Genomic DNA, 23,957 nt, shown 5'->3' with positions numbered 1-23,957 from the left:
GTTTCTTTTACCATCGTAACATTGCATTGTTCATTGGAATATTATAATAATGTATTTGCTTTTTAAAGAAAACTAACAAAGCTTGCAGCTGGGGTAGAATTATCTTTTCCAGTAGATGTATTGGGCATTACAAAATTAATTGGAAATAAATTGATCCACATTTTTTTTAGCACAATAAAAAAACTTTGTGGCACTTAAAAGTAAAAACAAAAAAAATGTATACCCTTAATCTAGGGGCTTTTTTTTCTTTCCAATATTTTCGCACAGTGAAATTACTTTATATATATTCCTTTCAAATTCTTTTCTTTGAAATCACCTTTTTTTTCCATTTCCTATCTCCCAAACAGAACTCTAATTTCCAACCACATGTCCAGAACAAGAGTAACCCACGTGACAATTGACCTGCTAAGCCAGTCACTTACTTACTGTTCATAGCCTAAAATACCTGCAAGACCCCGAATCGTTTCGTTGTGTAGGTGTCCGTGTTAACCACGCGTCATTTCCAATTTTCTGGTTATTTCCGGCAGCAACCACGCGACGCATCAACTTCTTCTGGTACAAATTTTTCTCCTTTTTTTTCCACCAAAATCCCACAAGAATTTTACCTCAGATTCGCTTCTTTATGCAATTATATTTCTGGCTAATGGCTATTATGTGTCATGTCATAGAATTATGTCATTGCTGATTTTATTTTATTTTTGGCATTAATTTGCTGTGCTCAAAGTTATTTGTATTTATTGTAATCAGAATTTGAGATTGCGATGTGGTTAATGAATGAGAGTTGGCGAGGTTTGGTTTTTGAGATTACATGGTTGATCATGGTGATTAGTTTGTTTATTTATCTTATTGGGAAATTCTGATTGATTTGTGTATCAAGTGATGCTCTTTATGAGTGGTGGGTTTTGAGTTTTGAGTTTGTGGTGAGAATCCATGAAACTTTTATCAAGAAAGGATTGGGCTGTTGTTAATTTTAGCTAAGTTATGGTTTTATTGTTCGCAAGATTTATGATCAAAGTAGTAACAGGTTAATTTAATTCCATGTGATTTAATGAAGATAGAAACTTTGCAATATTTCACATAAATATAGAGTGTTAGCCTTTTCTGTTACAATTGGGTGTGAGATATTTGTAGTTTTCCATCTTCTTCTTTTTTGCCTGTCATGGTAGAGCGGATGTTGTTCATTTTACACTAAGTTTTTCGATTATTTGCTGCCATGGATGGGTAGAATACCATTTTTTACTTTCTGATTTCATGGAGTACTAGGGATTTTATTTATTTTGACTGCGATTGGAAATTTCATTTATTTTTCACCTTTTCTGTTAAGTTCTCAAGTGGGGTTTTTTTCTATATTGTTTCCAGAAAAGGAAGCAATGGATTTTTTGCTTGAGGGAATAAATGAGGACACATCTGAATGCCATTTTGATGACAAGGACATTCAGAGATGCCCATTTTTGAGGAACATCAACAAGCCAACCAGCTTTTCGTTCTCTCCTGTGAATTTCCTTAATCCTGTAAGTTGTTGACCTTTGAAATGAGCACCATCTTGCCTTTTGATCTGTGCAGTTGGTTTATTTTATTTTTTTGGTTGCAAAAGCTGGTTAAGTACCTTAAATTTGACCTCTTATCTCTGTTTCTTAAGGTACATGGAGCTAAAGGTCCAATTTTTGAAGATGGTCCGAATTTTGGTATGGCGTTTAAGCTCTTTCATGGCAAGGATGGGGTTGTCCCACTCTCAAATCAGTCCAGCTTTCATGATAACACTTTGGAACCTGAGCCTGCACCTCAATTCAATCCCTTAGCTGCAAAAGCTGCCACCATCAGTCTGTCCGCTTTTGGTCCTGGTGGACCATTTGGCTTTGGTTCCTTCAATGATAAGTGGAAGAATCAGAAAAAGAAATCAGAATCAGCTAGCAAGAAAGAACCATCTTCTCAGGTAGATGTACACTCTTTACCTGAATATAATTGATTTGGATGTAGGGAATCATTTTGAACTCAAATGTAAGAGAAAAATATGTTTCTTGTTCCTGTGTTATAGCGAACATATTTAATTCAGGTGAATGATCCAATCATGCCATCTTGAAACAAATATATTGAGGCAACAGATTTCAACAATGGTTTGTTTGTGAAACTTGGTATATAAAATAGGAACGGATATCCTCTTGCTTGTGTGGACTGAAATTGTTCCTTTTGACTCTTGAGTCACTTGTCTTGCAAATGACCATAACCACAGTTTTATTCACAATGTGTTTTGTTTTTTAATTTCCAGAAAGGAAACACATCAAAACATGAGGCAATGGGAAACGAATGGTTGGAAACAGGCAACTGCCCCATAGCCAAGTCCTACAGAGCTGTGAGCCGTGTACTCCCACTAGTAGCATCGACTCTTCAGCCACCCCCTAGCATGAAGCTTAGGTGTCCGCCTGCTATAGTTGCGGCAAGGGCTGCCCTAGCCCGGACTGCCCTTGTTAAAAACTTGAGACCTCAGCCACTACCTGCAAAGATGCTTGTCATTGCTCTGTTGGGCATGGCCGTGAATGTACCGTTGGGCATGTGGAAGGAACACACAGAGAAGTTCTCTCTTCAATGGTTTGCAGCTGTGCATGCAGCTGTGCCCTTCATAGCCATGCTAAGGAAGTCTGTCTTGATGCCAAAAACTGCCATGGCTCTGACCATTGGAGCTTCTATCCTAGGGCAGATTATCGGTTCTAGAGCTGAGAGGCACCGGTTGAAAACTGGGGCTAGCAAGGAAAGGTTGAAAGTAAAAACAGCTATTGCTGCTGCCGTTGACAGATACAGCCCAAGCCAGGTCAGTGGCAATGCTGGCAGTAATTGTGGTACAGAGATGTCATGGGACCCTCTTCTTATTAAGGCTAGTGGAAGCAAATCATCTACCAGTGTTTGTTTCTAACAACACAAACTGTGAGTGGAATGGAATAAAAAATACGGCAGCAGTATTCATGGCGAATAATGCCAAGATTTGGAGATTAAAACAGTCAGTTAAGCCTATAGCATGTAACATATGAACTGTTTGTTTCTTGTGCGTTTTATGTAACATGAGTTGCAACTCAATTATAAGGGCATCTCCAACGTAGGAGGCAAAAGAAAAGTCCTACATATCTCCATCAAAGTGGAAACAATAATAATAATAAAAAAAAGCAGCCATGTGGGAAGAAAAAAAACTTCAAACTCTTTAAAGAAAAAGTGAAGTATTTCTTTCTCGCTCTTCAATACAATTAATTCTTCAAATGATTTTTTTTTATTGGAGTATACAATAAAAAAACATTATATTTATACTATTCAAAATACCATATTAACATTCTGGCACTTCAAAATAGCATCTGAGATGCTCTAATCAAATGATTCTCAACCTTATATGCTGAGAACTATTTCCTTCCTGAAATAAAATATTAGAATTCATTCACTTTTAATTTCGCCAGCAGTTGTGCAATTTCTGCATGCACATGCGCGCGCATATGTGAAATTTGCTGCTTCTTTTTTATTTGCATCCCTTGCATGTGTGCTGAAATAATGATGTGGTGTTTGCATTGCCGGACTATTTTGGCGCTTAGAGCTATCGCAAAGCCAAACTTGGGTGTTGGAACTGGCGTAATGAGTTATTGATGGAGGCTGAATAATAGCACCTGCTATGTGGCTTCGGATATAAGAAAACCTAAAGGCCACAAGGAACACTAAAGCAGGCGGCAGGAAATTCGCCATGTACAGGATCGTTCTTTCAATGTGTGTTCCTGCCGGAAGCTTGCTTCCCGGTTGAGGCATTTTATACTGGTACTTCAAACCCCTTTTCTATTGGCATTAGTTGTTTTTTGTTTTTGGAACTGATTTTGGCATGTAGCCCTAGTTTGAGTGTAAATCTTTGAGCAGATATCTACGAAGAAACAATGCCATTGATACTTGACAATTGCTCTCATCTGAATATTAAAACGTGAAAGATTTTGAGACGGCGAGGTGGGAGTTTCGTTTCTTTTAAATTTACTCTTTGTCCGAGGGTATTTGATTTCTAACTTTAGCTCGAATTTTGGCTATTTAAAATAGCTCGCTGAAAATCTTAATTAACTGATGCACTCTTTTCTTATCTTTTCTAGTTTGATTAATAAATCGTCGTAAATCTTAACTGAGTTTCTGCACCATTTTTCCTCATTGTAGAAGCAGTGGGAGTAATGGATTATACCACCCCAATAAGATTAACAACACCATTGTTCTTCTCCATGTCTTCAATATCACAGCTGTATGGTTGAAGTGCTCTCCAGGAAAATTTCAAGATCATGACGGAGGTGATTGAAATTCCTTTGAGCAGGTTTTAAATTTCCCTTGGAAATCAAATAAATCCTTCCAGCTTCAATCTGGTTGTAGAATTGGTCAGCCACTTGATTAGAGCAGGTTGCTCTGATTTCTCCACCATCACAATCAAGAAGATCAGAGGAGAGAACTTTGCTATCCCCACGAGTATTATTATAGTGCCTGAGTTCTCCTTTTGTCATCGCCCTGGCCTTAATTGTCCACCTACCATGGTATGGATTCAATGCAGTAATTGGAACGATCCTAGGAGGAGCTTCATTCCTGGCAACTGATCCTCTGTTACTGTACATCAGAGATGGCTGCTGATATGCTGACTGCGGGGGGCAAGAATAACCGCCCATATGAGGCGGTGGAGTTTCTGATCTAGGGTTACGGAAGCCTGCATTCTGATTAGCATACAACCCACTTGATGGAACTGATCCAGGTCATCCAGCAGCAGCTTCTACTTACATATAAAATGGAGGAGCATTTGTTGGAGCAAACCTTCCTGAACCATAATTTCTAGAAGAAGTATCATGAGACTGATTTATCTCAGGGCTGTGTGCAAATGCCAGACATAGTTTGATTTCCAACCATGCCACCATGAACTGAGCTGGTACCAAATGACCGAAGACTTGCATTGACTCTTCCTGGTTGATCACCTGATGATGATGAAGGCCCTGAAGATTTTTGAGCCGATACAGGATTTCCAATTAGCTCACATCCTTCAGCTATCAGAGCCAATTCAAGAACAATAATAATCCTGAATTCAATGAACAAACAACGACATCACCAACAAGAACATAGCATAGCACTAAAAAAGGAAGTACAGTTTAATTGCTCCAAAAACTACTGCTATTATTAAGATTTCCACTTCAAGATGCGTGCGAAAGTCTATATTTTTCACATAGATTCCTGAGGCATATGCACCGGCACCCACACAAAAGCTTTCAAAAGAAAATGTTGTGTCAACACTACAGCGGATACTTAAACACTCAACGAGCAAGTTACATTAATAACAGAAACAAACCTAATTTACCTATATTCAATCTTTATTTGCGAGTTTCAGTTAATCCGGATTAACTTAAATATTTTTTTAATTAAACTATTTTCTACTTTATTATTCAACATTGAAATTACTAGAATTAAATTTCATAATTTATTTTGATTTATTTTTTATGAGATTATAATGATCTCATGATCAAGATTGTAAATTTAACAGGTTAACTCGGATTAATCTAATATTTTATCATTTAATATTTAAAAAAATATTATATTATATTTTTTATTTGAATCAAATTATATTTTTACTGGTTATTTGAATTATGTTTAAACCGTTAATCCCCACATTATTTATAAAAAAAATATTAGCATATCCTGAATATTTTTTTAAGATTTAGAAAACATGATCCGTCTGACTCGAACAGTAACGCAAGCCAATCATCTGATACAATCGTATGTATCCTGGCAAAGTAAATGTGTGATAGATGTTCAAGAGAGTCTTTGGTATTTACCTAAGAAATGAACTACTTTTGTTTTATCTTTGCATCAAAAGGTATTGACTTCTGAAATATTTAATTTGACTGAAAAACGTTATTGTTTCGTTTTAATATCTATTTTTGAAAAATACTTAACGTCTAATTTGGCCTTTATTCATCCAAAGTTTTTGAGATGCTTCGCAATCTACAATTATTATATTATTATTATTATTTTATACATTTGCTAAAAGAAAAGGTGTTTCCATGTAAAAATAGTATATTAGTAAAATCTTTTATTTTTTTGTAGTAGGTATTATAGTTGTGGTAAATCTATAATTTTTTGAATTTTTTTTACAAAAGTAAATTGTTTAGATTTATTCTCCTTTTTTTTCTTTACACTGCATATTTATTACTTTATATTTTTTTTTTTTATAAACATTCCTTTTGTTTTTATCTTCATTCTTGTATATATATTTTTTATTTTTCCCTTCTTTTCTCTTTACATTCCTCTAGAAAAAGAATTATTATTTTTTATTCTTTATAGAAAAATATTATATCAAGACTAAAATGAAATAGTATTTAACTGTAACAATTATAACTTTGTCTATTTTTTAATCGTATTAAAAATTAATTTAAGATCCTAAACATTTTTATTAATGCTTATGATCTTCATTTTATTTTATTATATGTAATCATCGACTTTTCGATTCATGATTACATTATTTTACTTTATGTTAAAAATATGTTAACAATACTTACATATTTATTCTTTTGTATTAGAAAAAAATCATTTGACCCACAACAAGATGAGTTGAATAAACATGTTAACATTTTTTATATATATATTTATTGGCATAGATATACCTCAATTTATTTAATTAAATGCATAGATAGACTTTTCAATTTATTATTAGAATTTTGTTGTAAAAAAACATTAGAAAAACCTTTATATGGTTGAAATAGCTAGTTTCGTACCATACGGTCAAGTTCTCCCATGCAATACTAATTTTAATGAATGTGTTTGATGATTTTGTGCATGCGTTTTAATAAAAGTGATTTTCAACAACAAAAAGGAATTTGTGTTTTTCTAGTATTTGGTGATTTTGTGCATTTATTTGTTAGAACCTTTTTTTCCTAGTTTGAAATAGAAACCTCATTTGCCCCTTTTGGGCAAAAGGTAATTTTCTTAAAGTTCTGCTATAACATGTATGTTACTATAGGAGTAGGATTATTATTGAGTTTTCAGGGTAAAAATTATTCCGTTGAAGTGTAGGAAAAATTTGTTATAAATAATACTTTTAAAAATATTCTCAAGTCATCTTGAATATCAATCAGAACTTAGTTTCTACTGTGAACCTATTAGTTTTAAAGATATTAAATTCTCTTAAATAAATTCTAAATCAAATTGGGTTCAAGAGAGCTTTAGATCGACCTTGAATAACTTGGCCTGTCAAGGAAGGTTGATGCCAGACCTTACCGAACAAACGGGCACCTGCACGAGCACCAAGCAAAGCTGCAAAATGCAGGTAAGAATAAAATGAATCATCATCAAATCCTTTAACAAAGGCTTTTGTTTTGCTTTCACACGGCCAGCTAAGCTAACTTTAATTTAGCACAAGTTCACAATTACACTGGGGGAACCTGAAACCTTTTGTAATTGTCAAATTCCAATCATTGTAGCATAAAGCACATCTTTCCAGCCCAGCATTAATTCACATATTCCAGTCCAGCATGAATGGACACATCTATCGATTTAGAACAGAGACAACCAGCCAGGCTATGATGGAAGAGACAAAACCATGCAAATAAGAACTTGAGCATGTTCAATATATTAAAGCATGTCCGCAAACTACGACTCCTTGAAACTTCTAAAACTCAATTGGCATTTTAAAAAGTTATGGTAGAGACTAAATGTCGGAAATATGATAGAACCCAGTTCAAGATGAAACAACAAGAACTCCACATCCCACTCAAAAAAACCCACTTGACAGTGGCAAACTCTACTTCTTCTCTTCCTTTTCAGCTTCTGCAGCCCTCTTCAACCTGACACCAACATGGCGTGCATTTGTACGCTCCGCACGGAGCTTGTCATAAGCCCTGAATGACTTCATCTCTTCAGTGACCTTCACAAGCTCCACAGATGGCTTCTCGCGTACAATAGGCATAAAATGTCCTTGCACTTGGGTAGCAGTTGCCAGTTCCTCAGGAGCAGAATCACCAGCCTGCAAAATACATGTATAAAAATGAAATTCCACGGAAAAAGAAAGACAATCGTACTATTACTCTGCCATACCACAGAAAGTACCTTGGACTTGCGAGCGCGTCTCGGAAAGACAACCAATTTGGCCTTGTATGTTTTCAGCCTCTGAACATTAGTTTGGAGACCCTCCAAGGAGCGATTCCTACGACGGTGATCAACAGCAATTCCTATTGTGGGAGCTAGTTTCTTTGGAATACCAGCAGCCTGGTGAAGGAAAAAGAAATGGGTTATTCATCATACAATACTAATAAAAATATCCACACAAATATGAAAATATTAAGATAGAAAGAGAAAACTGTTCTAAAGACTTGCAAGACCTAAAACAAATTTACATATTCCTGCTCACAAAGCAATGTACCACGAATACTAGATATATATACATATCCATCTCCAATTACTGTTAACACAAAACACTACATGTTATAATCTGAAACTGGGTACAGAAAAAACACAACCCTGCATATGAGTAAATACAGACACCATAACCTGGAATATACAAGTAATTGCAAAAATAACAATTAGCCATTTTGGAGCCTAGAAAATGATTAAACATAAAAAAGTAGTCAACAAAAGCAGGAAAAAGAAAACCAACTGACCTTGAGTTCTTCGAGAGAAAACCCCCTACCAGCTCTCACTTTCATATTATACTTCAAAGTCTGGCCATGTACAATGGGTCGAAGAGGTCCAGCTGTAGGCCGGGGAAAGATTTTGACAGCCTTCTTCTGACGAGCTGAAAAATGTTACATAGATAATAAAATAGTTACTAAAAGTACACAAGGGGTCACATGTGCAGTATATGCACATACAAGGATCAGGTATGAGCCTGTTCTATCACAGATATTAACAGGAAAGGTTAGCTAGAGGCTTCTCACCAATGCGTCTGCGGGTCTTTCGAGCTGGTTGGTTAAACCATGTCTTGACATAGTTTTGCCAGTGCTTCTTGAAGTGACCATTGGGCACAACATTGTTATGCTTAACCATGTCTTACCTGAAACAGTATGTGAGTTGAGGAGTTAGAAACAGGACATTGTTCTACTGATGCAAAAGGAATGGATCTGGCAACATCGATATGGCAGAACTTAAAGTAATAATAACACAATCACAGTAATTTCAATTTGTTCATACCGAAACACTGTAAGCACTACCTTCTGAAAACAAAACTAATTAGTCACTTAGGGTAACCATTAAAGGTCTTCAAATTCATTCATAAATAAAAATAAGAAACTTAAAAAAAAAGGCATTCAATGGCAGGCTGGCAATGACTCAATCATTCCAAAGCATTATAGACTCATTCAAAAAATTGAGAAATTAAATATCGTGGTGACACTAGCGATTCGATACAAAATGAGCTACACGTCGAAGCAGCAGGATGGAAAACACAGACTAAACAAAGGAAACAACCCAGAACAGAAAATCACTTGGTAACTCTTGTGAAAAGTAAGGTAACAGACATCGACTAGTTTGAAAATAAAGTGAACACAATTCCACAAATAAAAGAAGTAAATCATAGTTTACTTTATAGCTCTTTACCCCTTTCACTTTCTCAGGGCCCAAACATGTATAAGCGATTACAGAAAGAAACAAAAGCATAAACAGAACAGTAAGAAATCCTTAAAAGTGATCAGATCCAACAACGTCCTTCGCAAAGGAAACAGAATACAAGGCAAAGATTACCCAAGTTCTGGGTTACTTACAAAATACAAAAAAATCAAAAATCAAAATCGAAGTAAAAGAGGAGAGGAGATGCCGAGAGATACCTGTTAGCGAGAGAAGGGCGGCTATCAATTACAAATGAAAGCTGTAGAATTTTTTAGGGTTAGCTTCGTTTATATTAAATAAGCTTCTCAAAAAAACCTAGGAACTTTTGGGCCTGGGGTTCGGTTACTGCCTATCTTCAATGGACTCTTTTGAGCTATCAAGTTCAGCCCAGTTCGCCATAATTTTTAATTATTTTATAAGAGCTTTCCTCAAATATATCCTTGATTTATTTATTGGAATAATATTAATTTTGCTCTCAAACTATTTTTTATTAATTTTATTCTTAAATTATTTTGATTTTTCAACTAAAATACTTTTGACTTAATAAAAAAACATTACGCTTTCAACACATAAAAAGCTTTCATGAAAAATTAAATTGAAAAGTCCATGAAAAATATCATCCCTGAAGTATGTTTTCTTACTAAATCTATAATTTTATTATTTTTCAAATATTATTTGATCATTTTTAAAAGGCTTAAATGATCACTGAGTAATTGATAATCAATTTTTTTTATATCAAACAAGAAAAACAAATAATAAATAAAATTTAATTAGTTTTTTATTTGTATTTTGAATTTTAAAATTAAAATATTTTTAAGAGAATTCACTTTAAGCATCTCAAACTTTGCTTGTGATTAGATTTTCTATTTATAATTTTATAAATCACAGTTACATGCTAAAGTTTCTAACTAGTTACATGACCCGCGCGATGCCGCAGGTTAATTTTTTTATATATAAAAAATATCAAGAAAAAGCTAAGATCTAAAAGTGTTAGGTTTTTCTGCAAAGCTATATCTAAAAATCTTGGATTTGACTGTAATGTCTGACCCAAAAGTAATATTTATAATATTAATAATAACATTAAACTTGCATGATCGGTAGGTCTAGCTGCAATACCAGACCCAATAGCCTTGGATGCGGGTCTGGCTACAGGGTCGTGTCATAAAAGTGTGATAATTAAATAAATTAATTAGAAAAAAAACCAATAGAAAGAAAAAAACTAATGAAGAAAAATAAAAAAAAAATCTGAATTAACTGGGTTAACCCTTTAAATCAGGTTAACCCGTCAAACCTTGGATTCGTGTCGTGAAAGTTTGATAACTAAATAGAAAAAAAATTGACTGGTTAACCCAGAATTAACTGGGCTAACTCGTCAAACCAGGTTACCTGTCAAACCCGGGATTCGTGTCATGAAAGTTTGATAACTAAATAGAAAAAAAATTAAACATTAACAACGTAAATTAAACTAAAAAATTAATTAAAAATAAAAAAAAACCAAAAACAAACAAAAGATATAAGCTTGTTACTAATGAGAAAAAAGAAAAAAATCTGAATCAACTGAGTTAACCCGTCAAACCTGGGATTCGTGTCATGAAAGTTTGATAACTAAAAAAAAAAAAATTCTCGGGTTAAACGAAAAAAAATTAACAAACTAAACTAAATAAAAAAAATTGATTAAAAAGGAAAAAAAGCAAAAAAAACCCGTCAAACCAGAGATCCGTGTCATGAAAACCTGATAACTAAATAAAAAAAATTTTACATTAACAAACTAAATTAAACAAAAAAATATTCATTAAAAGAGAAAAAAAAAACAAAGCAAAAAGCAAAAAAAAAAACAGGAAAATAAACAAAAAAAAAATTTAAAAACAAAAAAAAACAGTTAAGAGTTTCACTGTGCACCGTGTGCACAGTGAAACACTGATACATAAAAGATGTGGGGAAAAAAAATTTAAAGGAAAAAAAAAACACTTAAGAGTTTCATTGTATACTATGTGCATAGTGAAACACTGATGTATGAAAGGTATGGAAAAAGCTACAGTACTTTCCCCACATATTTTAGAGTATTGTATAATAATATAATAATTTGTATAGAAATTTACTTTCTCATTAAAGTAAGATTTTTATTTTATTTTTAAATTATTTTGATATATTAATTTTGATTTTTTAAACGACAATTAAAAAACTTCCAATCACCCCAGAAGTGCTGACTATGGATGTCACCAGTCACGATGATCACTAAGAGAAAATCCCGACAAAAACCTTACGCCATTGATCGAGTAGAGTGATTATTCTTGACTGTGCTTAGCCCACATACACTACCTTCCCTCTCAAAAAAAAAAGAAAAAAAAAAAGCTATATCTCTTCTTCCTTCTCCACACAAATAAAAGAAAACCCTCTCACACCCGAATCTCCGATCACCGGATTAATGATTCTGGTGACCGGCTTTTTAACCCAAATCCCAGCAATCTGTGTGTACTGATAATAGTATAGTATAGTATAGCATAGCGGTAGTGATGGATGTTAGTGATGATGAAATGGAAAAGGAAACAGAAACCCCTGAAAATGGGAAAAAGGGTTTCATATATCTAGCTTTTCGATTAACTTTAGCTCTTCTTTTCCCAATCTTTGCCTTCCTTTCCTTGTCAATATTATTAGGCTTTTTAGCGATTTTCATGGGTCATTTGTCAATTACAACTCCCCTCTCTCTTCCCTCTCAGTGCAAGATACTCTCCAGCAGTACGTCCCTCTCACTGTTACCCATGTGATTCTACACTTGAATTAATATCTGTTTTTTTATATGTTTTCGTTTTTGATACAATGAGTTTTTGTTGATTTGTTCATTTGGTTTGGTTTGTTTTTGAATTGTGTAAGTGGGTTGTTTTGTTTTTCAGGTGTGGATCTTAGATCATCTAAGATTTGTGAGCCTGGGTTTTTGAATTATAAAGCCAAGCATGTGTTTTATCCATATAACAGAAGCAAATTTCGCTGTCGCTATGATTACTATTGGGCTTCAGTGTTTGAGGTGATTTTATCTTGTTCTTTTTAGCAAGTATACATGATTTCTATTTTGCAAGGGATTAGGAGTATCTGCTGCTAAAATGATTTCTTGTGATAACTGAGGTCCGTTGTTTTGCTAGAGTAATGCGTAGTGGGAGTGGAAAAGAAAGGGAGAATGTACTCCTTGAATACTTGAAATACCAAAAGTAGAGTTGAACTTAAAATTAGTTAGACAGGTAACTTAGAAGTTGAGATTATGCAAGCTAAAAACTATGGTGATTCCAATAATTCATTCTCAAAACACGTGAAGTTTCTGAGAGCATGGTCTTGTGCCATGATGTGGAATGGCATTACTTGGAACGTTTCAGCTTGAAATTTGTTGTCGGGTTAATAGATGTACAGGGGCTGGTGTTTATATTGAATGTGATGATCATTGCTGGTCTTGTTCATTATGCAGAAGTTCCAGTTGAAGGATATCCTAACTCCTTACTCCTTAGGAGTATCTTCTACTTTCAGTCATCACAAAGTTTGTATACTGATAAATAACATTGGTTTTCTAGTTTGGTTAAGATTAACATTTAATTGATAGGAGTCCAGACCCTATTCTAACTCAAGAGTATTCTAATCTTCAAACCTTTCAATGCAAAAAGGAATATTTTGTATAGTTCTTTTGTATTTGATTAGAAGCATCTATTACCCAAAGGGAGAACGGGTGTAAAATCTGGATACATCACTCCCAGTAGAGGTGATATCAAAGGATGAAACGGGGGACCTCTCACTATGATATAAACTCTTCTCTATATCAGTGGGTGCTTTCAATCCTTTGTTTTATCACTAATCTCCAAGGATCTATGATCCAAAGGGAGATCAGGAAGTGCAAAATTTGGATTCATCATCCCCTATAAGAGGTGATATCAAAGGATGAAACGAGGGACCTCTCACTATGATATAATATCTTGTTTATATCAGTGGGTCCTTTCAATCTTTTGTTATGTAACAAATCTCTTAACTTTGTTATGTACTATTAAAGTTCCTATCCTTTTGGTTTAAAGAAGAAACACCATATTTGTTGGGTCTGTGGAAGCTGTATTTGAAGAAAATTGCCTTGTTACTCATTACAAGAGGAATTTAATCAGTGGACAATGGAAGGCTTGTTTCTTACATGCCACCTTAATAATCTTTATATGATGCAACACTGGTTCCTTGTTGTTTCCTATCGTACCTTGGATTATGGTCAATGTACCCCACATTCTTCGAAGCAACATGTGCAAATAGATAGTTGCCTCTGTTATTTTGTTGTCATCATTGTTCTATATGACTATCATTTCGGGTCATGCTTATGCCAATGTGAAAGCTGTCTTCTATGTGCCATCACTACATTTTCTGGATGAATTGGCACAAGACTTCACTTCCCCATTTTACTTAGCTTAGCTGATGATCTGATTGAAGACTTACTCTAGATGACTCATGATCAACTCTTCCCTCTTTCTCTCTCTCTCTAACACATACATCCATAATCCTGCTAAATCTCTGAAAACTCTATGCAGGTAGTACACCGAGACAGATTAGATACATGAGAGGGCAACAAATATTCTGTTAATTTGTCTCCATTGCCTGTTTTTCAACCTTTCATAATTGTCTTTGATCAATAAATTCTAGCAGATTAGAAAATTTGCTTTTGATTTTTGTATTATATATCTGAACGTTCTGTTTCTGTATTTGCTTTGATGTAGCTATACAGTTGACAATATCTTAATATTAGTTTTACAGTGCACAGTCAATAGAAAAATTTCAACATCTAGCATATGGATATGAAAGAAAATGGAAATATATTACATGTATATGAGCAGATCCTCTAATAATATGTTTGGAGCTCCTCATTTTCCCCAGTTCAGAAACCTCTCAGTGGCTGTAGTTTCACATGAATCCAACCTGCGCTTTTAGATCGGGTTGAGTTAGGATCTCAAAGTACCACTTCTGCAAGTTTCATGCTTGCACATTTCAAATTCTCATTACAACATGTAGTCAAGTTTTGCACACACTTGAGCATGTATCTGACTATTTTTAAAAGTGCAATGTGTTGAGGCATTGGTGTCAAGAATGGGTCTTTTTAATATTATTTTTTGTCAACTTTCCATTTGCAGGTGGAATACAAAGATTACTCTTTGGGTCAAACACAATTTGCATTAGCAGAGGCTCCAAATGAGGCCCTACCTCTAAATTGCCGGCCTAATTTTGGTGCTGCATGGTTGACCAAAGATAAATTCAAGGTAGGGATTGCAAAGCTTCCAGTCTCGCTCATTGTATTACATTTTAAGTCAAATTTCCTCAAGTCTATTATTTTATTCTTTTCTACTCATTCTCTTCAGGTTAATAAAACCTACGACTGCTGGTATACATCTGGCATTTTGAAAGTGAGCTTATATCGTGATGATCTTTTCAGTTGTCAAGCAAAAGATCCATCTCAAGTTGAGATGATTAAACGTTTTTTCATCCTGTGAGTATTTTTTTAATAGAAAAATAACACTCAATCTTATTTACTTTATATATATTCTGTGCATTTCTATGGCATTTGATGTCTTCAATATAGATGGTGAATTTACATATCCAAACTAGATGATGGATGGCCAAGGGATGATCTTGAGTGTGTAAAACAGTTTGATTCGACTGTCATGATAAATATGAGTTAATGATAGTTATGTATTTGTGCTAATATTAATGGCCATTTGTTAACGTGGATATGCCTTTTATTTTGACAGTCCTCACCCATCAGAGTGACTCATCTATCATTGAATGAGTTGAATATAATTTTCATTTCTCCATATGTTCTGGTAGAAACTAGAAAGTGCAGTCCTTGTATGATTAAACCTATACTGCTCCTATATTTTTGGAAATGGTTAGCTGCAAATGATGTAAATGCTAGGCATCTGTTTGCAATTGTTGTGTGGCTTTGGCAGTATTTAATGTAAAATCGCTGGCTTTTATATGTTCAGATCTAAAGAGATGTTACACTCCTCGTTGGTCCAAAAGAAAGGAAAGGCTGGCTATTGGAGGTGGGAAACCATAGCTGGAGTTATTGCTGGTTTTTCAACTTCTATAATCACCATCAGCTTTATAAGAATCCTACAGCACATAAAATCATGGTTTCGTCTACCCTCTGTAGCTAGGATGTTTTCTCACACCAATATAGTCTTCTTCAAGCGCGCTTGTTTTCTTGTGGCGTACATTTCTTTTATGGGTTGGTTGACAATCCAGTATGGGAAAAGGCTTGGTCTGCCTGAGATTCACAGAGTTTATAATTACTAGCAGCGCTCTTTTTGCAAGTGCCAATTCCTTTTTTTCTCTTCCTGGATCCTGGATGCTGCAATTCGACACATTCCTGGCCCAAAGGTACATGATTCATGTGGTTGCCAGATGTGTTTTGATAGAGTAAACGCTGAGCAACTTATGTATGTAGCTGAGAAAGTCTTTCATGTAGAGGCATCATATTATACGGGGAAAAAAAATCTCATTGATGTATTATATTGTAAAATCTTGTTTTGAAGGTCATGTTTAATAGAAGAGAGAATAACTGTCTTTTCTGCTCCCTGCGAAGGATACGAGCACGACAGAGTCTATGTCTACTAGTACTTTCTTATGCCTGGGAAAGATGTAAGAATAAACTTCCTCAATCCTCAATATGTTGATTGTGGTAGAACCTCAAGGGAAACGCAAACAATCTCTTACAAAAAGAGGGATGGAAGTGGTTCAAAATTATCCACGCACATCAGCGATCATCAGAAGCAAGTTGACTATTAAACACGGAGACTAGAACCATCTCTCAGGATAAAAGCCTCCCAGCTTGAGATTTACACCCTGCTGGTTCATCCTTACAGAAATTTAAAAATTTATATCGCTTTCACAGTTTATCAGATACGGCTGCAATTACCAATACCATGCAGTTACATTCATGCACATATGATGAACAAACAAGTCACAACACCTACACTGGAATATTGAGTCTAGGTTTAACATCTTGGGTAGGGTTTTCTTAGATTACTAGATTGGGTCTTCCAGAATTACTGCAGCTTTCGCAAAAGATTTGCCGCTTACACGTTGCACCAGTGTGTGGTATGCAAGAGTCAAAGGGAGAGTAACTTTTACCACATCTTTCCTGTGTCTGCTAGGATCCTCTCAATTTCTTCGAAGAGGCGTTCTTTTTCATCAGTCAACTCTTCATTCTGTTTCTGAAGCTCCTCTATCTGCTTAGTCTGCTCAGAATCCTTCCTGTAGTAGTATTTCACAGTAATTGATTACTAGACAAACAATTTCTAGATCATAACGCAGACAAGACCTACAACTTGGAAGCCAAATGTCCATCAAAATAAACATGATAGGAGAAATGAAATCTCAATGCATTCCTTGACAGCTCAATTGGAAGCAGTTTAGTTCTAACCCTGTCATTACCTGTTCATGAAAGACAAGTTCAGCTTGAGTGATCGTACTTCCTTCTCGAGATTTTCACATCGCTTAAGGATTGACTGCATATCGGTCGGGATTGCTGGTGTCATATTCCGTTCCTTTGCCTCTGCCATTCTAACATCACCAAAGAATTCAATGTAAATCAAACCTAGCAGGAAAGAACTATCCTCTAAAACCTGTACATGCTGTCTTTCTCTGTAAGACTAATTTCGAGTTACTTTTGTTATCCTCGTATAGCTCATGAGGTCTAGTGGTGCAATTTGGAGCAGTCTGGATCTTCCATATATCCTTATGCTAAACACTTCAACGAAAGGATAATTAGCCATTTGATTTTCTCAGTTGTTTAACTGTAATGCTTGAGTCATGATATCGTAAGTATCTGACAGTGCAACTGCTAACCGTTAACTGACTGATCAATCTATTCCTGATGCAGGTCATATCAAAATGATTCTGAAAGTTTGAATAACAGAGCCAATAAAGCTGAGAGATTAAGTTCAGCTTACTTCCGCGAACGTTCCACTCTCCGCTTTTTAGTTGGGTCCCCCTTGTCCACTGCATAAATCTGGTTGTCAGATATTGCATACCAATATACTAATGCAGCGAAGCATCTGCATAGGTTTTATGCTTTGCTTAAATCACAATAAGCATACCAGATGAAATGAATGAAGTTTTCAAGCACAATATTAACGGGTGATAATAAAGAAGAAGTACAGGAAAATTTTGTTCCGCAAGCAAAACTGGCAGTTGCAGATTTAAGATGGCACGAGTGATTTTAGTATTAAGTTTTCCTGTTCAAGAACTACGTTTCTGTATCATGAACAAATCGAAACCAATAGTGCAACACATTCATGCTGACTCCTCCTTTCAGTAATGCCAGGCATAGGAAAGCCAACTGTCATGCTGGTGAGATTCTTAAGGATAAGGTGATTACCTGAACCTGCCGAAGTCTCGGATCCATATCGGATGAGCCCCCCCTTCTACAAGAGAGAAAGGAAGTAGGTAAAGAAATTCATATTTAATCAGAATACTTTATTCTCCATTGAAGCGTGTAAGATACCTTTCGATCATCCTTCAAATTGTCAATTATCCGTTCTCTAAAATCTGCGTTTGAAATGTAAGATGCACGAACAAACTTAGAAACTAAATCAATCAAGTTTCAAGATAAAACAGAGGCCATTCTTTAAACTGCACACCTTTGGCTCTAGAACCATTTTCTGAACTCCTACCATTTCCAACTCGTTTCCTTGAGCTCTCACAAACGCTTAGAGTTTGACTTGAGTTGCTGGGACCATCACATGCATCAAAACCAGATGAAACTACTGGCGCAGCAGCAGAAGATTCACTTTGAGAAGGTTCTCGAGAAACTGTGCCCAGCTGAATTGGGTTAATTGTATTTACAAAACCTTCGAAGTCAAGATCCATGGGTCCTTGAACTGTCTGCAAAACCCCAGGATCCTTAACTTGACCAGATGATATTTCTTGAAAACTTCCTGGAGGAATCTCGTAAATGCCATTCCCTTTTCCTTGATCGGAAGTAGAGTTGATTGTAACTTCTTGAGAATGAAAAAATACATTAAGACTATCTTCAACTGTTTCCTTCTCAATCTGGCTACCTAGCTTCTTGCGTTCCAGTGTACCCTTTAGCATGTTAACAACAGAAGAAACTTTGTCTATGCTGCTCATTTGTAGGGTGTTAAAAGTAGATGAGGATGAATTGGATGGAGACATGAACGGGCCCAGCTGATTGGCAGTGTCATGCATAGGAGGGTCATTGAAACCATTTCGATTTCCAAACTCATGTTTCAAATTTTTGACACCATGCCCAGAAACATCCTGCATAGCTTCCATACCTATATTTGTCTGAGCACATTGCATAGCAGCATACCTTCTCCTGCAAAACAAGTTGGACAATGAAGCAAAGAAAACGATTTTTCTTTGTGTTGTTGGAGTAAAATTTATTTCTATGACTTAAAGAATGCATTCCACTGACTTCTGCCAGATGTAAGATAATCATCTACGTGAAGAATTTACAGCCGTTAGCACACTAAAGCATCACTAACTAAAACTTATCAAGGATGTGATTGTTGTGAATGTGTGCACCGTAATGCTAATACCTTAGTTCAGAGGATCGACTTCTTGTCATGGGCTGAGAGCTGTGAAACCATGTCTGCGTAAGAGATGAGACACTGTCAGAAATCCAGAGTCTTATTTGAACAAAAGTTTCTGCAGATAACAAATTATAACAGACCTTAGCCAGATATAAATTACTAGCCGGCATCGTCCTTTCAGCAGCATTCCTGCTAAAAGTAGTGACAGCAAAATGATAAATCAGAATCGCTATTCTCAAAGTATACCGACTCTATTGGATCATACGATATCCATATAGATTATTGAATCTGGAAATCATGTAACCTTGTACAAACAAGAGCATATGGAAGAAGGGTGCAGCAGCTACCTGGCTGATTGTTGATTGAGGTCATTAGAAATATCATCAGCTATTGGATTATTTTGTGTGAATAAAACATCATTGCTCCTTTTCTTTTGTGGTATACTTCCATGTTGCTGACTGGTCAAATTGACTAGTTCGGTGGATATCCTGTAATTGTGATCACTCGCGTAATTCATGTGTTATACATGTAATTGTCAGAAAGAAAACTTCTATTTCCTAACTAAACATTTTTTCAGTTATGGAATCATGATAGACAGAACTCGGTGCTCAGAAATTTTTCAAACTTTGAAGGAGCAACAAATTAGATGCAAGGTGTGAAGAATTTAAGGCTGAGATTGCATGACCATATTCCTTAAAGAGTATCACGTGCTACTAAGGAATATTTGAGGAACGGAAAGCTTGACAGAAGGAGCAAAGTAGCTGTGGTTGAGGGTGCAGAAAGAAGAATTCCCCATAGAATGGTGGAAAAATAGGTGTCCTCTATCAAAAACCGATCAGTTGGGAAGGATCTATTAAGCCATGCTTAGTTACAACTTACAAGGGAAAAGAACTGAAGCAAAAGAGGCATGCATAGTTGCCAGAACCCCCAAGAGGTTATATAACCTCAATGGCACATGAAGCATTACGTGTATATTCGATTACCGCCATTATGACTCACCTAGATGATTCCATAACAATCTCAAGCTGGCCATGTGATGAACAAGAAGGGTTTCAGAATAAAAGCTTTAAGAATTCAAAGATCTGCAGGGAAGGAACTCATATTTCTGCTATCCATATTTCTTAACTCTCAAACATGGCATTGCTAAGTCCGTGAGCAAATTAAGTTTTCCTAACAAGCCAAAGGACATCAGGTTTCAATTTCAGGCATTCAACTCCAGAGGACCCAAGAAGAACTTGCCTTTCGAACGACAGTTTTCAAATTCCAACACAGAAACAAATTACCTATGAAGCGCGCCAATTGTTTAGATACTTAGAACTGAGAAGGGTAGATGATTTTCTACTATGTTGTTCTTATGCAAGGGAATTATGGGCCGGCCATGCATTTCAATCGGCTAGAACCTACTGGGTGTTTCCCAAGTTTCTACGATGTTGGTAATATAGCTTCCTTTAAGTCAAACAAACTTGTAACGTAGTTGCACGGAAATGTAGCTACATTTAGCTCCAGAGTGTGAGTTAATTATGCACTTTCCACCATTAAGATTTACTTTGCTGTATTCGAGATTTTAAATTAAACAACACAAGAAAAAAAAAAAAAAAAAACCATGGCAGAAAAACCCTTCAAAACAATCTTAAAATCGAGGGCAACCTGAATTTGGAGCATGGCATGGTTTCGTCGATTCTCTATCAAAATTTACTATTTCAGTCTACTCACCTTCTTGATGTTTGTCGCGTCCGATGTGCTATGCCTGTTGAGTTATAGCCATTCTGAAAGAAGAGATGTCACTCGGTTAGGGGGGAAGAATAACAGGAGGAAAAGAAATATAAAGGAAAGTGAAAACAGTGCATGAATAACAGTTTATGATGGAATGTGGCTTATAACTTCATGAAAATTTCTTATGTTTCTGAATAACACTGCAAGGCAAATGCTTTATTGTTAAACAGTCATGTACAGATTTAACAGATGAGCTGTGAATTCTTTTGGTTTAATAACTTGTATAGCCACTTCTTCAGATTATCAACCACTTGACAACAATCAATGAATCGAAAGCCTGGCAAAAGTCAAAGCTGACCAATTAAATGACAAAATAATTAGACCATAACCAAGTCCATTTTTTAAAAAAAACAAATCATGATGTTTTGTCAGTCTAATATTGGTTTTCTGTCGATGAAGATCCAGCGCTAAAAGGCAGCCAACTACATGTAATTGAGTTTTAAGTTTTGAAAACAAGAACAGAATACTCATAGATGATCAGTCAATAATCCTGCAAAGGCAGAAGAAGCATATGATGAGCTCGAGGTTTTGATGCTGAAATCAAGATTAAATTTTCTTTCTTGCCTCTCCATTTGTAAGCCAGCTTTTGAACAGCTCCTCACTGTCAGTACGAAAGTTGTGAGAGAGATTATTGAACCCCAACATCTCCATGGGGGGTACTGGCATCCCAATTGAGGTCTCCATCAAAGATTTGAGAAATAACTCCTCACTTGAATTCCTATACAAGTCTGCAAACCCTCTTCCGTCTGTCTCCATCACACTTTTCTCCCCCTCACGTCTCTGATAAAAACTGAAGCTGTGCTGCTAACCACTTTCTGAATTTACAGTTGAATTGCCTGTCAAGCTTCCCTTGTTTCTATCTATCATTGATCATATTACCTTTTCCAGAAGCAAGTAGATGTGTCAAACCTCCTCCCTCCTCAAAAAAGGACTAGTAATACTTGCGACAAAAGAAAAGGAAGAAAAAGAATCCTTTCAGAGAAAGAACGATCAGAAACTTCATAGGCCAGAGACCAAAATACGAAAACTGGACTTTAGAACCCTATAATTAGGAGTTGAAAATCTAGTCAAGAGAACATGTACAAGTACAACCCTTGTTCAGTTAAAAACAAAAAAACCTACAATAATTTTGACAAATATAGGGAACACATTTTTGCAAGAAATTGCACCAAGACAACCTAACGTTTACTTTTGATGTTGCACAAAAGAGACAAATGTTTCATTGTCTATCAAACCATAGGAACTCTTGATCATTATTCAGTTTGATTATTATATTTGTCCCCAAGTTGACATCTTGGATAATATAATCAACAAAATAAAATAAGAATAATATAATTTAGAAAGGTGTTTGAGAGTGTGATAGCAGTTGTTTTTCAAAATGTTTTTTGTTCGGAAATTCATTAAAATAGTATATTTTTATTTTTTAAAAATTATTCTTTACATCAAGACATCAAAACAATACAAAAACATTAAAAAAAATATAATACGTTGTTGATCGAAATTCTTTAAAATTATTTTTTGAAATTCTTTAAAATTAATTTTTAAAACTCTTTAGAAACGAAATTCCTAACAACCTCTTAATAAACAATATAATAATAAGAAATGGAAATTCAAACCTAATTAAAGACATTGAAGAAGTAGATGCTTAGCTCAAACAAATTAAAGAAATGGTCTGATGGAAGCAATGAAAGGGACCTTGTGCACTTGCGATTTGTTTTTTGTTAAGTGATTATTTATAACATGGTGGCAGTTGAGAAGGCGTTTTCATGCCAGGGAATGCCTGATGTATGTCTGTGTATCTTTCTGTAGGTCCTTTGACTAGCTAGCTTGCGCGTTGGATTAAGAAAATGACCAAAATTATTCCAACTTTTTCCTCTGATACATGAAATTAGACAGTATATAACATGATAACTTCCTTCGTGTTGCATGTTACCAATACACTAACTTTGGTCCTTGTAGTTCTTTTGAAATTTAATTTAGGTCCATTTTCATATTGACCTGTAGTTTTAGGTGAAAATCCATTTTAGTCCCTCAATTTTACATATTTCCACTTTCTATCTCTATAGTTTTCATCTCACCATCTCTGTCACTATCCAACACTTCACTTATTCCATCGCTCTCGGAAAATTAATATTTCTTAAACATGTTATTAAGGAATTACATTGTTGTGTCCTAATGTATGGCTCGTCACATATCCGGTAGAACAAATTTGGTCATGACATTTTTGCTAGAGTATCCATAATTTAGCTATTTGAAGCATTTATTTCCTAATTTCTTCCTAAATTTAAATGAGTTAGATTGCAAATGTTATACATATATCTTAGGCAAAAATCATCAAGTATCATAACTGGTAAGCTCTCGTAGAAGTAACACACCATTTGCTTTAATTTACTCGTATATCATATCTTGGCTTTATTTAATGAAAAATAAACATGAGGTATTTAGCATTTTCAAGATGTTTCATGTTATGGTTCAAATCTTTTTCCATATGATATTGAAATTCTTCTCATATATAATCAAGAATTTTATAAATACTTTCACACACACACGATCTTCTTCATGAAATATCTTGCATTCAAACACCTTAGTAGAATGGTATTGTAAAAAGAAAGAACGCGTATCTTAAAAATAATTAGGGCACTCATTATCAAAGCTCATTTGCTACGTTATCACTATAATGAGGTAGTTGTCATAACATTATACCTAATGAATTCAATGCCTTCAAAGGTATTAGATTTTTAGACTTCAATCCAACATATCTTCATATATAAAACTCTCTCATCCATATTAATTTTTATTCATAATATCTTTAGTTACGTTGCCTTTATTTATATCCATAAAAATTAGTACACCAAGCTTAATCCATGTGTTGTTCGTTGTATTTTCCTAGAATATGAAACATGTAAAAAAAAATATGGTTGCTATCATCCTCCTACTTGACATATACATGTCAATATAGATGTCACCTAGAATAATATTTCATAACTTACTCATCCACATTTCCTCTTTAGGGGGAGACACATGAAAAAGGGAAAAATTGATGAA

General features: G+C 35.0%; 4 protein-coding genes across 7 annotated transcripts; 2 read left to right on the top strand and 2 right to left on the bottom strand.

Moving 5' to 3' along the window:
• Window positions 1–391: 391 nt before the first annotated feature.
• LOC18094071 (uncharacterized) lies at window positions 392–3,069 on the top strand. 2 transcript variants are annotated; one of them, XM_006368230.3, is made up of 4 exons: window positions 392–555; window positions 1,360–1,511; window positions 1,640–1,933; window positions 2,267–3,069. In XM_006368230.3, the coding sequence occupies exons 2-4, from the start codon at window positions 1,371–1,373 to the stop codon at window positions 2,906–2,908; spliced, it is 1,077 nt and encodes a 358-aa protein (XP_006368292.3). In that variant the 5' UTR covers window positions 392–555; window positions 1,360–1,370; the 3' UTR covers window positions 2,909–3,069. The 2 variants fall into 2 exon arrangements, with proteins under 2 accessions (XP_006368292.3, XP_052309463.1); XM_052453503.1 differs by lacking the exon at window positions 392–555 and adding an exon at window positions 650–821.
• Window positions 3,070–7,574: 4,505 nt separating this feature from the next.
• LOC18094068 (60S ribosomal protein L13-1) lies at window positions 7,575–9,947 on the bottom strand. Its single transcript, XM_006368228.3, has 5 exons — window positions 9,792–9,947; window positions 8,907–9,022; window positions 8,631–8,764; window positions 8,080–8,238; window positions 7,575–7,996 (listed from the first exon to the last, which is right to left on the bottom strand). Exons 2-5 carry the CDS (start codon window positions 9,013–9,015, stop codon window positions 7,775–7,777), a joined length of 624 nt encoding a protein of 207 aa, XP_006368290.1. The 5' UTR covers window positions 9,016–9,022; window positions 9,792–9,947; the 3' UTR covers window positions 7,575–7,774.
• Window positions 9,948–11,765: 1,818 nt separating this feature from the next.
• On the top strand, window positions 11,766–16,187 carry LOC18094067 (uncharacterized). The gene is made up of 5 exons (XM_006368226.3): window positions 11,766–12,309; window positions 12,465–12,595; window positions 14,715–14,840; window positions 14,940–15,067; window positions 15,564–16,187. The coding sequence occupies exons 1-5, from the start codon at window positions 12,087–12,089 to the stop codon at window positions 15,874–15,876; spliced, it is 921 nt and encodes a 306-aa protein (XP_006368288.1). The 5' UTR covers window positions 11,766–12,086; the 3' UTR covers window positions 15,877–16,187.
• A 252-nt stretch (window positions 16,188–16,439) lies between these two features.
• LOC7483284 (protein CYCLOPS) lies at window positions 16,440–22,144 on the bottom strand. Of its 3 annotated transcripts, none has more exons than XM_024610698.2 (11): window positions 21,477–22,138; window positions 20,853–20,905; window positions 19,487–19,627; window positions 19,280–19,328; window positions 19,146–19,198; window positions 18,225–18,922; window positions 18,089–18,132; window positions 17,963–18,008; window positions 17,535–17,583; window positions 17,017–17,145; window positions 16,440–16,836 (listed from the first exon to the last, which is right to left on the bottom strand). In XM_024610698.2, the coding sequence occupies exons 1-11, from the start codon at window positions 21,666–21,668 to the stop codon at window positions 16,710–16,712; spliced, it is 1,581 nt and encodes a 526-aa protein (XP_024466466.2). In that variant the 5' UTR covers window positions 21,669–22,138; the 3' UTR covers window positions 16,440–16,709. The 3 variants fall into 3 exon arrangements, 2 of the variants coding, with proteins under 2 accessions (XP_024466466.2, XP_052310038.1); XM_052454078.1 differs by having other exon boundaries at window positions 19,280–19,331; window positions 21,477–22,137; XR_008059548.1 differs by lacking the exon at window positions 16,440–16,836 and adding an exon at window positions 17,250–17,332 and having other exon boundaries at window positions 19,280–19,331; window positions 21,477–22,144.
• Window positions 22,145–23,957: the final 1,813 nt, after the last annotated feature.

This window comes from Populus trichocarpa, chromosome 1, assembly GCF_000002775.5.
Source record: "Populus trichocarpa isolate Nisqually-1 chromosome 1, P.trichocarpa_v4.1, whole genome shotgun sequence".
In the NCBI taxonomy this organism is placed as follows: Eukaryota; Viridiplantae; Streptophyta; class Magnoliopsida; order Malpighiales; family Salicaceae; genus Populus; species Populus trichocarpa.
Note: the sequence above shows the minus strand (reverse complement) of the source record. Positions and strands in the feature narration are given on the sequence as shown.

Bases quoted from the DNA above. Each gene is read 5' to 3' on its own strand.
- LOC7483284 (XM_052454078.1), bottom strand. From the start codon at position 21,668: ATGGAGACAGACGGAAGAGGGTTTGCAGACTTGTATAGGAATTCAAGT. The intron at 19,199-19,279 runs GTCTGTTATAAT...TCTCTTACGCAG, and splicing joins GTAATTTATATCTGGCTAAG to ACATGGTTTCACAGCTCTCA. The intron at 16,837-17,016 runs GTAATGACAGGG...ATACTACTACAG, and splicing joins AACTTGTCTTTCATGAACAG to GAAGGATTCTGAGCAGACTA.
- LOC18094071 (XM_052453503.1), top strand. The intron at 1,512-1,639 runs GTAAGTTGTTGA...CTGTTTCTTAAG, and splicing joins CTGTGAATTTCCTTAATCCT to GTACATGGAGCTAAAGGTCC. The intron at 1,934-2,266 runs GTAGATGTACAC...TTTAATTTCCAG, and splicing joins AGAAAGAACCATCTTCTCAG to AAAGGAAACACATCAAAACA.
- LOC18094068 (XM_006368228.3), bottom strand. From the start codon at position 9,015: ATGGTTAAGCATAACAATGTTGTGCCCAATGGTCACTTCAAGAAGCAC. The intron at 8,765-8,906 runs GTGAGAAGCCTC...AACATTTTTCAG, and splicing joins AAAGACCCGCAGACGCATTG to CTCGTCAGAAGAAGGCTGTC. The intron at 7,997-8,079 runs GTACTTTCTGTG...TGTATTTTGCAG, and splicing joins GACGCGCTCGCAAGTCCAAG to GCTGGTGATTCTGCTCCTGA.
- LOC18094067 (XM_006368226.3), top strand. From the start codon at position 12,087: ATGGATGTTAGTGATGATGAAATGGAAAAGGAAACAGAAACCCCTGAA. The intron at 12,596-14,714 runs GTGATTTTATCT...TTCCATTTGCAG, and splicing joins ATTGGGCTTCAGTGTTTGAG to GTGGAATACAAAGATTACTC. The intron at 14,841-14,939 runs GTAGGGATTGCA...CATTCTCTTCAG, and splicing joins TGACCAAAGATAAATTCAAG to GTTAATAAAACCTACGACTG.